The sequence below is a fragment of the Anguilla anguilla genome, chromosome 4 (genome assembly GCF_013347855.1).
Source record: "Anguilla anguilla isolate fAngAng1 chromosome 4, fAngAng1.pri, whole genome shotgun sequence".
Lineage (NCBI taxonomy): Eukaryota > Metazoa > Chordata > Actinopteri > Anguilliformes > Anguillidae > Anguilla > Anguilla anguilla.
Genome location: NC_049204.1, coordinates 64,238,236 through 64,251,782, shown reverse-complemented (window position 1 = coordinate 64,251,782; position 13,547 = coordinate 64,238,236). Strand labels below are relative to the sequence as shown.

At 44.0% G+C, this 13,547-nt stretch overlaps 1 protein-coding gene and 1 long non-coding RNA gene across 2 annotated transcripts; both read right to left on the bottom strand.

Annotated features, from left to right (window-relative positions):
- Positions 1-1,089: 1,089 nt before the first annotated feature.
- On the bottom strand, positions 1,090-8,868 carry LOC118225775 (desmoglein-2-like). The gene is made up of 11 exons (XM_035414676.1): positions 8,713-8,868; positions 7,478-7,612; positions 7,192-7,377; positions 6,707-7,080; positions 6,102-6,244; positions 5,569-5,790; positions 4,686-4,946; positions 3,739-3,866; positions 2,863-3,228; positions 1,412-2,554; positions 1,090-1,107 (listed from the first exon to the last, which is right to left on the bottom strand). Exons 1-11 carry the CDS (start codon positions 8,776-8,778, stop codon positions 1,090-1,092), a joined length of 3,042 nt encoding a protein of 1,013 aa, XP_035270567.1. The 5' UTR covers positions 8,779-8,868.
- Positions 8,869-9,671: 803 nt separating this feature from the next.
- Positions 9,672-10,246, bottom strand: LOC118226146. Its single transcript, XR_004764969.1, has 3 exons — positions 10,130-10,246; positions 9,857-10,015; positions 9,672-9,750 (listed from the first exon to the last, which is right to left on the bottom strand). It is a non-coding gene; the product is annotated as an uncharacterized LOC118226146 (long non-coding RNA).
- Between the last annotated feature and the right edge of the window lie 3,301 nt (positions 10,247-13,547).

Sequence of the window (13,547 nt, the reverse complement as noted above, 5' to 3'; positions counted from 1 at the left end):
TTGAAATTCTCCGTTTATCTGAACACTTCACCTGTTTATCACTTCACCGCTTGAGTTCTATTTCGAAAAGTATGTGGACGCCCCTTCTAATTAGTGGTTTCAGCTATTTCAGCCACACCCATTGCTAGCAGGTGCATAAAATCAAGCACACAGCCATGCAATCTCCGTTGACAAACATAGGCAGTAGAAGTAGGGTCGTACTGAAGAGCTCAGGGACTTTCAACGTGGCGCTGTCATAGGATGCCACCTTTCCAACAAGTCAGTTTGTCAACTGTAAGTGCCATTATTGTGAAGTGTAAACCTACAGGGGCAGCAACAGCTCAGCAATGAAACGGTGGGCCGCACAAGCTCACAGAACTGGACATGTAAAAAATCATCCGCTTCATGAAATGGGTTTCCATGGCCGAGCAGCCAAGCACTAAGCCTAAGATCTCCGTGCGCAATGCTATCTGGTGACTGTTAATGCACTGCTGACTGTTACCTGTGTCAGTTTCTCCCTTGTTGTTTTTTCTGTCTTGTGTCTGAAATCCTGCATCAGAATGAATGATCATTAAATGGCTAACTGAACTGGTTCACAAACTTCGGGGGTATGAATGTTAATTTGCTTTACAGGTGTCATCACACTGAGGTGGCATCTTTATGCCAGATAAGTAAATCACACTTCGTAAAACCCAGTCACACATTGATAAAAAAAAAACATCCCGAAACAATATGACTGTATATATATTTTTTATTTGATTAAAACACCCTTTGATTTTTTAAATATTTATCTCACAGTCAGTCATAGAGACCTCTGGAGTTTCTGTTTAACTCTGTTGGCAGCCAGCAAACCATAGATATTTACCATAGATATTTACCCCATATGATAAAGATTTGAGTCGGGGAGACAGTGCCTTCACTTGCAGCCATTACAGTATAATAACAAATTGCAGCGCCACCATAGAAAGTATATACGCCTGAGTCGAAGCAGAAAAAAGTTTTTTTAAAACAGGAATAAAAAAATATAAGAAATTAAATTTGAAACAGGAACCAAATGAGAGATAGTATGAATTGACCATTATCTAAATGTTGACACGTTTTTGTCATGTTTTACAGTGGATGTTCCCTCTAAGAAAAATGTTAACGCAATGTAAACACAACACAATACAGTGGTTGATATGACCGCCCTTTGATCCGTCAACTACATTTACATGCACTAGTGTGTCAGACATGGGACAAAAGGCACGTGACATAGGAAGATAGAAGCTCATCGCTTCCCCCTAGCACAGGGATCCGCAGCTCATGGTCCTCGAGGGCCGAGAACTGCTGGTTTTCCACCCTCCCTGTCCCGCGCTCGAAACGCACCACTTCACACAGCAGATTCTCTCTTCGCTGAGGCATCTGACCCTAACTCCATTGTACCACTTCTCACCTGCCTCTCAAAATCGAACGCGTGCTCTGGGCTAGTCATCTGCACGAACCCTGGAGACAACCCAGCTGGACCTGCCAGTAATATCTGCTGGGGGCTGACTGGGCTCCCCAGAACCTGGCCCGCCGCGCCCTCTCTCTCCACCAGCAGGATGTTCTGGGACCCGTAGACGGTGCCCCTCGGTAGGGTACCTGGTTGGATCCACAGCCGACCCCCCTGCAGCACCTGCCCCGCGCCCACCTGGCTGTCCACCAGCACCACGTTCTCCCCGGGGTCTGCGCCGTGCCGCTCGCCCCTCTGCACGAACGCGATGTTCTCCGACCCGTTCGGCTCGCTCAGGCCCAGCGGGCTCCCGTGCAGAACCCGGTCCTCCAGGAGCACGAGGTTCTGTCCCATTTGGACCAAGCCTGGGCCGGCACCGGCCCGGTGCAGCTCGTGGCTCGAGCCCGCGTTCGTCACCAGCACCAGGCCCTCGCCCATGGCGAAGCCCCCCGGCACGCCCCCGGGCACGCCCGGACCCGCCACCACCCTGCTCTCCTGCACGACCACCTTCTCCGCCGCGGGGGCGTCGCTCATCACGTACAGGCCCTGCAGGGTGTCGGGGACCAGCATCGTCTGCTGGACCTGCGGGCGAACCACGTACTGAGTCTGAGCGACGGGAGCGGCCGCCAAGTACACGGGCTGCGGGATCACGAAGGCCTGGTCCTGCAGCACCACCTCCTCGTGGACCAGCCTCCTTGTGGAGGCCGAGGACGCCTCCACGTTGACCTTCTCCACGTTGACCTTCTCCAGGTTGACCTTCTCCAGGTTGACCTTCTCCAGGTTGACCTTCTCCAGGTTGACCTTCGCCAGGTCGACCATGGCCAGGTTGACCTTCTCCACGCTGACTCCCTCCGCCGGACTGGGCGGCGGCGTTCTGATCGCCGCGACGACGGCGACGCTGGCGGTCGTCACCTCGGACGCGGCTTCCTGACGTCTGCAGATCTGCGCCAGGGTCCTGAACTTGGAGTCCAGGCCATCCAGGAAATCCAGGCTGCGGTCCACTTCCTGCTCGCTGCAGCTGCTCACGGACCCTGCCGATGAGCTCTGGCCTTCGTACTCATAAGCCCGCAGGCTGTCCCTGCATTCAGCTCTACGGCTAGCTTTCTGCCATGCAGACGCAGGAAGACAATATATTAGTCCACACCAGTATATTCACTTAGAATATGTTACACTATTATAATATTAAGAATATACTGTATTCTGTATATAACTGTCAACTGGTCGGTTCAGCCAAATTAAAATGACAAAATTATCCTATCCGTGAGACACAAAAATACTAATGTATTTGCTTGTTAAAACTATTCACTCGTTGAACACATGGCGTTGCTCTGGGTAAGCAGCAAACGTGTCAAAGAGCGACATGTAAAGTGCGTACCCAGCGGCAAACGCGCAGTTTCAAGCGCATCGCTCACCTTCGAGTAGTACTCTTCCAGATACGCGCGCGGAAGGGCGTCTTCCTCGTCGGCTCCGCACTCCGAAAACAGTTCCGTTTGGAGCGTTCTGCGCTGAACTTCGTGCAGGGCGCCTCTCGTCGAGGAATCTACGGTCAGGTACCCCGTTCTCACCGAAGATCCCGCGTTCATGTTCCCCGACCTCACTGAGGATCCCGCGTTCAGGTACCCCGTTCTCGCTGCGGAGACGGCCTTCACGTTCACGGCTCTCACTAAAGTGTCCGCGCTCACGTTGCCCGCTCCCGTTGCGCAAAATGCGGACGCGTTTGCCGCACCGAACACCGGTGCTGCTTGTGATAGCATGGGGACAGCCATCAGAGAGACGTCCTGTTAAGAGACACACACACACACACACACACACAGACAGACAGACAGACAGACAGACAGACACACACACACACAAAGAATACACATATTTCATTGATGCATTTAAATGTAATGACAATGACAAAGAAATTGTAAAAATGGAGCAAAAAACAATGTTAAGAGCAGCATATTGAAAGAGCAGGAAACCCTGGCCCTGGAGAATCAGAGATGTTTTTTTTTGCTCTGGTTTCTGAAACCAGAGGCTTTTGCTCTGGTTTCTGAGCTCCTGGCTGTATAACTGGATAAAATGTAAGGCTTGACGTGCCCATGTGGCAATTACCAATGAGATTTTCAGGCTGTGAAGAGCCGTTTGCTTAAAATAATTATTGCTCAAGTCAAGAAGATACAGTAATTAATCACCTTGCTCGTTGACTAGGGTTTGAATGGCCATTCCCCAAATATATGCGTGTGAAAAAAGGCAAACAAAAAAAATGGATGAATGAATAATTCATGAACTGCGTGTCTGCGTACCTTGTCTTCGCCCAAGCCTTCCGTGTGACCTATAATCAGCTGCTCTTTGGCCTCGATGGGTGAGTTTGCAAACTCCTCCACCAGCAGCCCACTCTCAGAGCTGCAAGAGAGGAGCAGCAGGGGCACCACTGTAGCACAGAGAGAGAGAGAGAGGGAGGGAGGGAGGGAGGGAGGGGGGGGGGACAGAGAGAGAGAGAGAGGGAGGGAGAGGGGGGGGGACAGAGAGAGAGAGAGGGAGAGTGAGTGAGTGAGCAAGAGAGAAAGACAGAGAGTGAGTGAGAGAGTGCGTGCGTGTGTGAGTGCATGTGTGCGTGTGAGTGTTTTGATATTTATTTCTGTTTTAGTGTTTTTATTTGGCCCAGATGTTTTTGTGTGTTGAAGGATACTTTATATAATTACAGATGTTTCTGACAGCCTGACGGTTTTAAAATGACTGGTATGGGGTAATCAAGGGTTTGTGATGGAATTAGTAATTATCCCTTTGAAGAACGAATAAATAAACAAACACGTACATCTACTCGGTGCTGGAATTTTACGATGACGTCTAACAAACACCTGAGCGTCGTAATAATCTCAGACATCATTGAAGCTGTACTCATAACTCATGACTGTACTCATACTGTACCTGTATTATCTGCTATTGGATTTTGTCCGCTCATGTTGTTTAGCTGTATTGTATGTGCTTTTTATCACAAATGTAGTATGTTTTTAACTATTGCACATACTGTATTATTTTTTATTATTCTAGGATGCCTAACAACACCAGGCAAAGGGACTGCCAATGAAAACTAGCCTTTTGGCTAACTCGGATACGTTTACATTTGTTTAAATGTTGATTAATGTACATTGTCCCTTTTCAAATAAATAAACAGATAAATAAATAAATAAACAAATAAATAAAATAAATAAATAAATAAATAAATAAATAAATAAATAAGCGTACTCACACAGAAGCAGTAAGAGCACGCCCGCAAGGATGCCCAGCACGGGACCCCCAAACGTGCCACGCCTGTTTTTTCGGGCCAGTATGGCAGCGGGCTGCGGCGCCTCCTCGGGTCGGCAGGTCCCGTCGCCCAAACAGTCGCAGGCGACGAGGTCCAGAACCTCGGGCTCGGCGCAGGCGTGGCCTTCCCTGTCCTTTATTTGGAAGGCCACCGCGTACGGGCGGGGCTGTAGGGAGTCCCGGGGTGTCAGAACGACCGTGCTGTCTACAGGAGAGAAGGGAGGCGAGGATTCATTCATTCATTCATTCATTCATTCATTCAATCATTCATTCATTTATTCATCAGATGCCCTAATCCAGAATTACACAGTTTGTGTGTTTAATCCATCCATTTATACAGCTGGGCTTTTTGCTGAAGCAGCTCAAGTTCCACGCTCAAGAGTACACCAGCAGTGCCCCTCCTGGGAATCGAACCTGCAACCCCTGTGTTACAAACCAGTTGGCTGGCAGTGTAGCACGATGGTTAGAGAACTGGGCTTCTAATTGTTATAGGTTTGAATGGTTGAATTAGTATGAAACACTGAAAAACAAATCAGGGGACAAAATAGCCTACCAGACACCCCAACCAACCCCCTCTCCTCCACACATCCCATCCTACACACCTTCCAAAACAATACAATGTTGCTAAGGTAAAATACAATGTTGTTAAGTAAAGCAGCCAGTAACCCCAAGGAAAACAGCCAATAACTTCAGGTAATACAGTCAGTAACCCCAGGTTAGACACGGAGGTGTGTAAAAAAAAAAAAAAAAAAGTTATAGTATGCGTCGTTTTCGTCGTTTTTAACTCATCTGCGATGATATGCCTGCCCGGCAGAACCTCGCCGTACCGTTGTGGGTTCTCATGTCCCATGCGCCTGACGTGCCGTCGCTTAGCAGCTGGAAGGTGAAGGGAGGGCCGCTGGGCAGGCCGTCCCTGTCGTGCGCGGTGACGTAGACGGCCTTGTCCCGCGTGCACACGCTCTGGTGGCTGCTGGTCAGCTCGGGACAGTGCTCGTTCACGTCCTCTATGTGAACCGCAACGGTCCCGGTGGCGGTTCTGGCGGGTAAGTCTGTTGAAAAAATAAAGCAACTTTATCAAGAAAAAGAAAAAAAAAGGTTTCGCCATAGGAGGCTCAAGGTTCAGGTTAATCTTGAAAAAGGTGGCCTTTAAAAAAAATAAAGGTCACCTTTTTGTATATGGGAACACATATTTTATTTAGGCTGTTGTGGATCCCTCACGAAAATGTAATGCTGGAAATTAAAATGACAAAAACAAAAAAACTGAAATACTGTACTGAAATAATATGGTTGGATTGATTTTTTTTGCCAAAACTTGCAGTGCATCTGATTTCATTGATTGCACTTGTATTGTTTTACTCACCATCTGTAATGCAGAGTATTTTTGCATAGTATATGCCGTCGACCACATGCTTAGACTCCCGATCGGGTACCCTTGTGAGTTTAATTTCTCCTGTGTCACTATCCACTGCTAACCAGCTGGCTGGATCTGAGCCCTTTGCGTACCTAGTGTAACAAGGAAGAGGACAGCCTGGTTGGTTGCAGTATTGGTGCAGTTACTCTGAACACAAACATGGTTCAAAAAGTAATTTTCTTAACTGACAGTTCATCACTGAGTCAATGGTTTTGTCATGTGGCTTCTCAGGAGGACAGATGCCCTCATACCCTGATCAGCGATGCTGCAACCCCTAAAAGCAATCTGGGACAGCACGGAAAAGCGTCTGCACTACTCCGCACTCTCAAAACAGATGTGTTAAAAAAAAGTTTGTTTTGGTACAACATGTTGTATCCTACATTGCGAGGTTTAAGTCTTTGATGGAGTGCCTGTTGAGAATGCTATTGTAATGGGGGGAAGGAGAGCTTGCCATCGACACTGACGACGGGGGCCGCCAGACAGTGAAACAAAACAAATAACAATAATAATAATAATGATAATACTAAAAATAATAATAGCTAGGTACAACTAACCTGACATTCTTGGCAATCTTTCCACTGTCTTCATCGACAGCTTGATAGGTGGTAAGCACCATTGGAACCGTGATCTTCTCCTTGTCCTCAGAGACAGTAACTGGCTTCACCGCTGGTACAAACTTGGGACCGTCCGGTAGGTTTTTTACCTTGAGTACAACCGGGTATTTTTTACGACCAGCACTTCCACTGACTCCTCCTGCTCCTCCTCCTTCACCTGCTCCTCCTCCTTCACCGGCTCCTTCACCTCCTCCTGCTCCTTCTCCTTCTCCATAACCAGCTCCTTCGATTTTTCCGTAAGTAAACTGATAAGGTGCTTCGTTATCGACGGCTACTTCCATGTATATCTCGTTTATGTTTTCATAATCCACTGGCTTCAAGAAAAAACAAAAATAAAAATCAATAGCAGTGTAAATGAGCTAAAGAATGTCAGTGCCTTTGGCAAAAACCTTCCGTTTCTAAATTTTTAACTTTCAACGGAGTACCTTGTTTAGCTTTAAAACGCCCTCGTTGGTCTTGGGGTCAGTCTCGATGCTGAAGTACCCATCTTCGTTTCCTGAGACTATTTCGTACTTCGCACGCCAGTTGTCCGTGCCCGCTTGGTCACGGTCTGATGCTTTCAATCGCATCACTTCAATGTTGGCTGCATTTTCCTCGATTTGGCCTGCGTACTGAGCACAACAGGCAAAAACATCAATGGGAGCAAGCAAACGCTGGGAGAAATTTTGGGCATGATACAATTCCCCCCCCCCCCCCGCCCCTTTTTCCTACCGAGGTATTATCCAAGACCGGACGGTTGTCATTGATGTCCAGGATCGTAATGATAACCGTCCCAGTTCCCGTCAGGCCCGTTGCTGAGCCACCCATGTCTGTGGCTTTTACGGTCAACATGTAGGCCTGTAGTGTCTGTAAAATAAAAAGTTAATAACATTAAATAAAAAAATCGTTCAGTCCGTTGGTTTCAGGTTAAAATTTCATGGTTTTCGCTCTTGCACAAGTAACTATGCGCGGATGCTTATGTAGGCCCTAATTAGGCTATAGGCCAATAGTTTGACATATTTACCAGCTCTGCTCATTACGGTATTTTTGCTGAATATATTATGGTTGTCTATTTTGGGACATGTACAGCTGGGAATACATTTACATGATTGATTGATTGGTTGGTTGAAACTGAAAATATATATACTGTAAGTGCACACACAGTCCTCCAGGCTTGTGCCTGACACAAATGATTATCATTTCCAGATATCTACATTTAGATACAGCCAGATCCATCAGCTTGATAAAAAAATATCTGGCATGGGAATGACTCTTGTGTCTAGGCCTAATGCTAATCACAGAGGCTGTTTCTGGATCGAGGTCAAATCCATTTCAATTCTCTCGATTCCAGAAATGGTAAATGGTAAATGGACTGCATTTATATAGCGCTTTTATCCAAAGCGCTTTACAATTGACGCCTCTCATCCACCAGAGCAGTTAGGGGTTAGGTGTCTTGCTCAGGGACACTTCGACACGCCCAGTGCGTGGATCGAACCGGCAACCCTCCGACTGCCAGACAACTGCTCTTACCTCCTGAGCTATGTCGCACCCCAGAAAGGAATTTAAATTCATTTCACGAATAGAAAAATCCCCACCCAACACAACAGGAATTTTGCAGTTAAATAACTGAATTTCATTTCCACATCTGAAATGATATAGCTCCCACCCCTGGCTATTTCCAGAATGGCAAGGCTTTAGAAACGTAGCCAAGCATTTTTTGTATTTTTATTTATTTTTATTTTTCCATAGATCGCGTTGTTGCCGTTCTCGTTGTTAGTGTTAATCAGTTTAACCACCAGAGTCCAAGTTGAACTATGCGGTTGTTCCCTGCACTTGGACCGGTACTTCTCTCTAGGGGTTTCGTCATACTTGTTCCTGGTTATGGTTATACACTTTGTTGTACGTCGCTCTGGATAAGAGCGTCTGCCAAATGCCTGTAATGTAATGTAATGTAATGCAATGCATACCTCTCGGTCAAGGGTGGGCTCTTTGACCTTAATTTGCCCGGTTTTTGGCTCCACGTAGAACATCATCTTGGATTTTGGTACTTGCTTAATAATTTCATATCGAAGATCCGTGTGAGGGGTGCCGGCCTGGTCATCATCTGTGGCACGCACTTGTGCCGCTAAGGTACCTGGGAGTTTAGGAGAGCAAACAGGCACAGATACATGTCATGCATTCAAATTTATATTTGTTTTTTTCCCACAGGTTATGAACTTGGAATTCAATGGTTAGTTAATGGTGCGGACTGCAGTCATGTTTTACCTGTGATAGAATGACGGGCAAATAGGTTTCAATGTCAAGGGTGGCAGTCGGACAGAAAAAAAAAAAAAAAAAGATCAGTAAGCTTAATGAGATACAACGCGTAGCCTTTGGCAATCAATTTTTCCTCTGGTTATCTAGGTCTATATCATAAATCAACAAAATGTGAAACAGTATTATCTTACCTCGTTGCTTGCACGCATTTTCTAAACATTTCATTTTATTAATGGGATGCATTAACCTGAGGAATTTATCAATATTAAACACTATATTCGTATGACTACTTTTGTGTTGCTTTTAACAAATTTGTGCCAGAGTTACTACTTCTGTGTTACAAATATTTAATTTATGTGATGTGATAGAAAGGGAGACTAGGTAGCACACACTGTTGAAAGTAACACAAAACGTGTTGTCCTTCACTAGACATGGATGCGTGCTGAGCACATTATGGGTTGTTTTTAGCACATGTTTTGAGAGTTTTCAGACCTCTGCCGTATTGCTGGATACAAATACAACTAAGTTTACCATGCCTGGAAGCGTACAAAAGAACAAACAAAAGTAATAAAAATACAAATTGTAGCACATCACACACCTATTGGACTTGACTCATGGACAGAACCATCAGGCAAGCCTGATTTGAAAAATACAGGCGCGTTGTCATTTACGTCAGTAACGACAATTTTCATCGTGAGATAGTCTTCTGCTAATGTCAAGTTCCTTAGAAATCGTGCAGAGGCAGATAGCTGCAAAGAGAATGAAAGGATAAATGAACCAACGTTCTGTAAGATGGTGTATAGACAATGAATTTTGTGCATTGTTTAAAAATCCAAATCTAAAACTTAAACTTACTGTGTAGTTTGCAATGGCTTCTCTGTCCAAAATTCCAGTAATTCTGACAAAGCCGCTTGTTTGGTTAAGGATGAACAAGTTCACTGGCGGCAGGTCAGCACCAGGCCCATGTAAGTCGTAGATCAACTTCTCAGTTGGCTCCGCTTTGTCAGATCTTATCTTAAAAAAAAACCAAAAACAAACCAACATAAACATTTTGTTGTTGTTACGCATATTTTTAAATGCAGCTTTTCGTATTTGAATGACGTTTTTTTTCAAACGAAAAATTATCACCTTGGCAATGAACGCCTTCCTCGTGTAATCCTTGTTTTCTTCCAGGTGTGGTGGAGGAATGACCCACTCTCTCTTTATCCTCGCTCTCCCATGTCTCCCGCCGTTCGCGTCTTCCTGCACAACCTTTAAAGTGCAAAGACAGGTCGCGTCTGTCTCAAGGGGCTGCCTGGTGGCGCAGCCTGTTAAGGCACCGTTGTACTGTCAGGATGGCCGACCCCACAATTTGATATCGAATCAAAGCCGTGCCAGAGCCTTGCAGGGTGATGGACCGTTGGTTCTAGAATTGCCTATCCAGTTTGAATGGCATTGGCTGCAGCCAATTTTATGACTGTTATTGTTGTGTAAACGTCCCTGAATGTGCTATATGTTTGTATTTGTGTAGTTCTTCACTAACACACTCATAATGGGGAGAATGGACTTGCTTTCATACTGCAGAAATTCAGAACACTGCTCACGTATCCAAACAGCAGTGGAATCAATAGACAAAAATTATTCCAGTGTCAAGTTAACTCTAATAGGGGAAATACGCTGTATTGGAGGCAAATATATTCTATTAGATTTTATGACTGGTGGCATGTTTATTCACTCATACAACGGCTGCATTCATACTTCCATTTACAGACTCTCACCGGCCACTAATGTTGTGTTTCTTTTGATATTTTCATTAAAGTAAATTATTTTGTTATTCTTTCAAACGGCGTCTCCTGGAATCATGTTTTCTGGCTTGAGCTGGTCGATTCACGGTGTGCTGGGACGTTGTGGATTTAATAAAAGAATTTCAGCCTGTATGGATTTTCTTATCGTTTTTTATTTAACGTATTATACTGGTTCAGTTTGTTTAAAAAAACAAAAAGAGCCGTTCTGTTCTAATACTAACATTGGATTTGCTGTTAATAATAATAATAATAATAATAATAATAATAATAATAATAACTTTATTAGTATAGCACATTTCATACAGATTGCAGCTCAAAGTGCTTAACAGAAAAAATAAAAACAAAAGGCAAAAACAGGGAAAAGCACAGCAATCATAATCAGTTATATGGGTTTAAAACATCGAAGAATAAAACAGTGTATATTGAAATGGAAACATGAATAAAATAAAATATTCATGGTGTCAAAGTTATGAATAGCAGTCACTGTAAATTTATGCAGCAACTACTGTGCTGTGGCAGAGGGTTTAGCCTGTACATGCAGGTTGGATGTCCCACACCCTTAATCCTAAAACTCAGAAGAATAATTAAACTCTAAAAGATAATGATTTATCCTGCAGACAGGCACTTGAATGATTATAACAAGATTCCATGTGATTCTTTTAAGAGTTAACGTCTATTGATCCAAGTAAATCTACTGGTGCTGATTGTCTTGACCCGAGATTGGTTTTTTTTTTGACTCTTCCCATTGTGGCTTTCCTGTTGGCTCACATTTCCAACCTGGATATTGTTGAGGAAAGCACTCCTAAAGTCTGGAAATTAACTCATGACCCCCCCCTCGGAAAAGTGGAGAAATTAGTGACCCAAATAACTACCACCCAATCCCCAAGATTTCTTGCGCAACCAAAATTTTTGAGAAATTGGTTAATGGCCAAGTTCACTCATATTTGTTTTCTTAATGTCAGTCTGGCTTTAGAACTGGAAACAGTGCTCTGACAGCAGTGTACAAAGTGGTCAATTATATCATTACATTTAAACTTTTGCTTAACCCATCCAAGACAAAAAAAAACAAAACAAAAAAAAAACACACAGCCCAGTTCTATAAGTATTGAGACATCTGGTTAAATGAAGATTTATCTTTCAAAACACGTGTTTAATAACTGGTGCAAAAGTTTCTGCAGGAACAAAACCTGTTTAACAAGAGCCTCTAGATTAGATAATTGTGCCAGCAGAATTTTTATCAGTGGTTGGATTATGCAGAAGTAATTTAAACGCATGCATCTGTGAGCACCCTCAAGCCACTCAACCCAGTGTGTCATAGTGCACTCAGTTTTATAACTGGCTGTAGCTTTAGAGCACATTGCTGTACATTGTCCCCATCCCTGCACTTCTTGGTAATTTGTATTTGTCCTAATACTGTAGCTTATTCTTCTGCCTAGTTGGCTTTGCAGATGTTAGACCAGAATAGTGTTCATTGTTCTCGGCTAGAAATAGCTGTACAAAATAAGTAATTGTACCTTACTTAACCCGTGTTCAGCAGTTGTCTACGACCATGAAATGCACTTTTTTGTACGTCGCTTTGGATAAAAGCGTCTGCCAAATGAATGTAATGTAATGTAATGTGATTGTCGACTTGAACTCACATGTAGGGGTCGGAGAGAACACCACTGCCTTATGTTCGTTTACAAAGCAGTGTTAGATAAGCTGCCATCTTATATCCGTTCCGTTTTTCAGTTTAGATTTATTGGACAGCGTAGGCGCTCTCTGGAATCTGCCTATGAACGCAAAATTAGGACGGGCAGCATTTACCATCTGTGTGCCTTTTAAATGGAATTAGCCACAAGCTACCCTCAGACCGATAAGTGTGGGACGGGTTCAGGCTTGTTTTTCGGGAAAATTGTACTTGCTATTCATAATGTATTTGTTATTTTTATTTGTACATTTTCATCTTGTTTACTCTATTTGTGTGATTTTCAGATTTATTGTTTGGGAGAGCTTTGCTCTCAGCTGGCCTCTGCCTGGTTATGAATAAAGGGCTAGATCTGTCTGTCCTGATTATAAATAAAAGTTTCTGTAAGTGCTTTCAATAGTATTTAATAGTGTATTATTTTTGTGAAATATCACGAAATGACCTTGAATGGCCTGGTGGGGGTTGGGAGGGGGTCACACCCATATAAACACTGCACTAAAAGCAGGTTATATTAAAAACCTATTTTTGCAGCAGCAGGCTGCGTATAGATTTTGGGCTGTCAAGATGATGCATACACACAACGCTGTGTATGAATCAACAACCACATAACCCCCCGCCCCCCCCGACTCCAATAATTACTATGAAAAAAAATAGAATTTACACAAACAAGAGAGGCTCGTCTTGTGCCAGACCTGAAACAACTGTTATTTAACTGCAAAATCAATATATATATGTATATATATATATATATATATTTAAAGTTTACAGAGATTTTTTTTTTTACATCATAACTATTGCAGCAGCACAGAAGAGTCTTCCTCACTCACCATTATCACGAACAGCAGAAGTAAGCAGTTTCCTAGACAGGCAACCCGCGCCATCGTTAGCCTTCGAATGATCAGCTTTCTTCTCAGCTGTATGTCAGCGCACCTCCGATTGCAAAATGAGACACAATAACAATGGCACGGACGGAGACCTTGATTAGATGCAACCACAGAACCTGGAGTTGGTTGAGGCGGTTTATGTTTGTGAGTCACACCCACACTGTATGTTTATTTATTGGGATGGCAGGTAT

Bases quoted from the DNA above. Each gene is read 5' to 3' on its own strand.
- LOC118225775 (XM_035414676.1), bottom strand. From the start codon at position 8,778: ATGATGTTCTACGTGGAGCCAAAAACCGGGCAAATTAAGGTCAAAGAG. The intron at 4,947-5,568 runs GTACGGCGAGGT...TCTCTCCTGTAG, and splicing joins GGACATGAGAACCCACAACG to ACAGCACGGTCGTTCTGACA. The intron at 3,867-4,685 runs GTGAGTACGCTT...TCTGTGCTACAG, and splicing joins CGTGCTCTTACTGCTTCTGT to TGGTGCCCCTGCTGCTCCTC.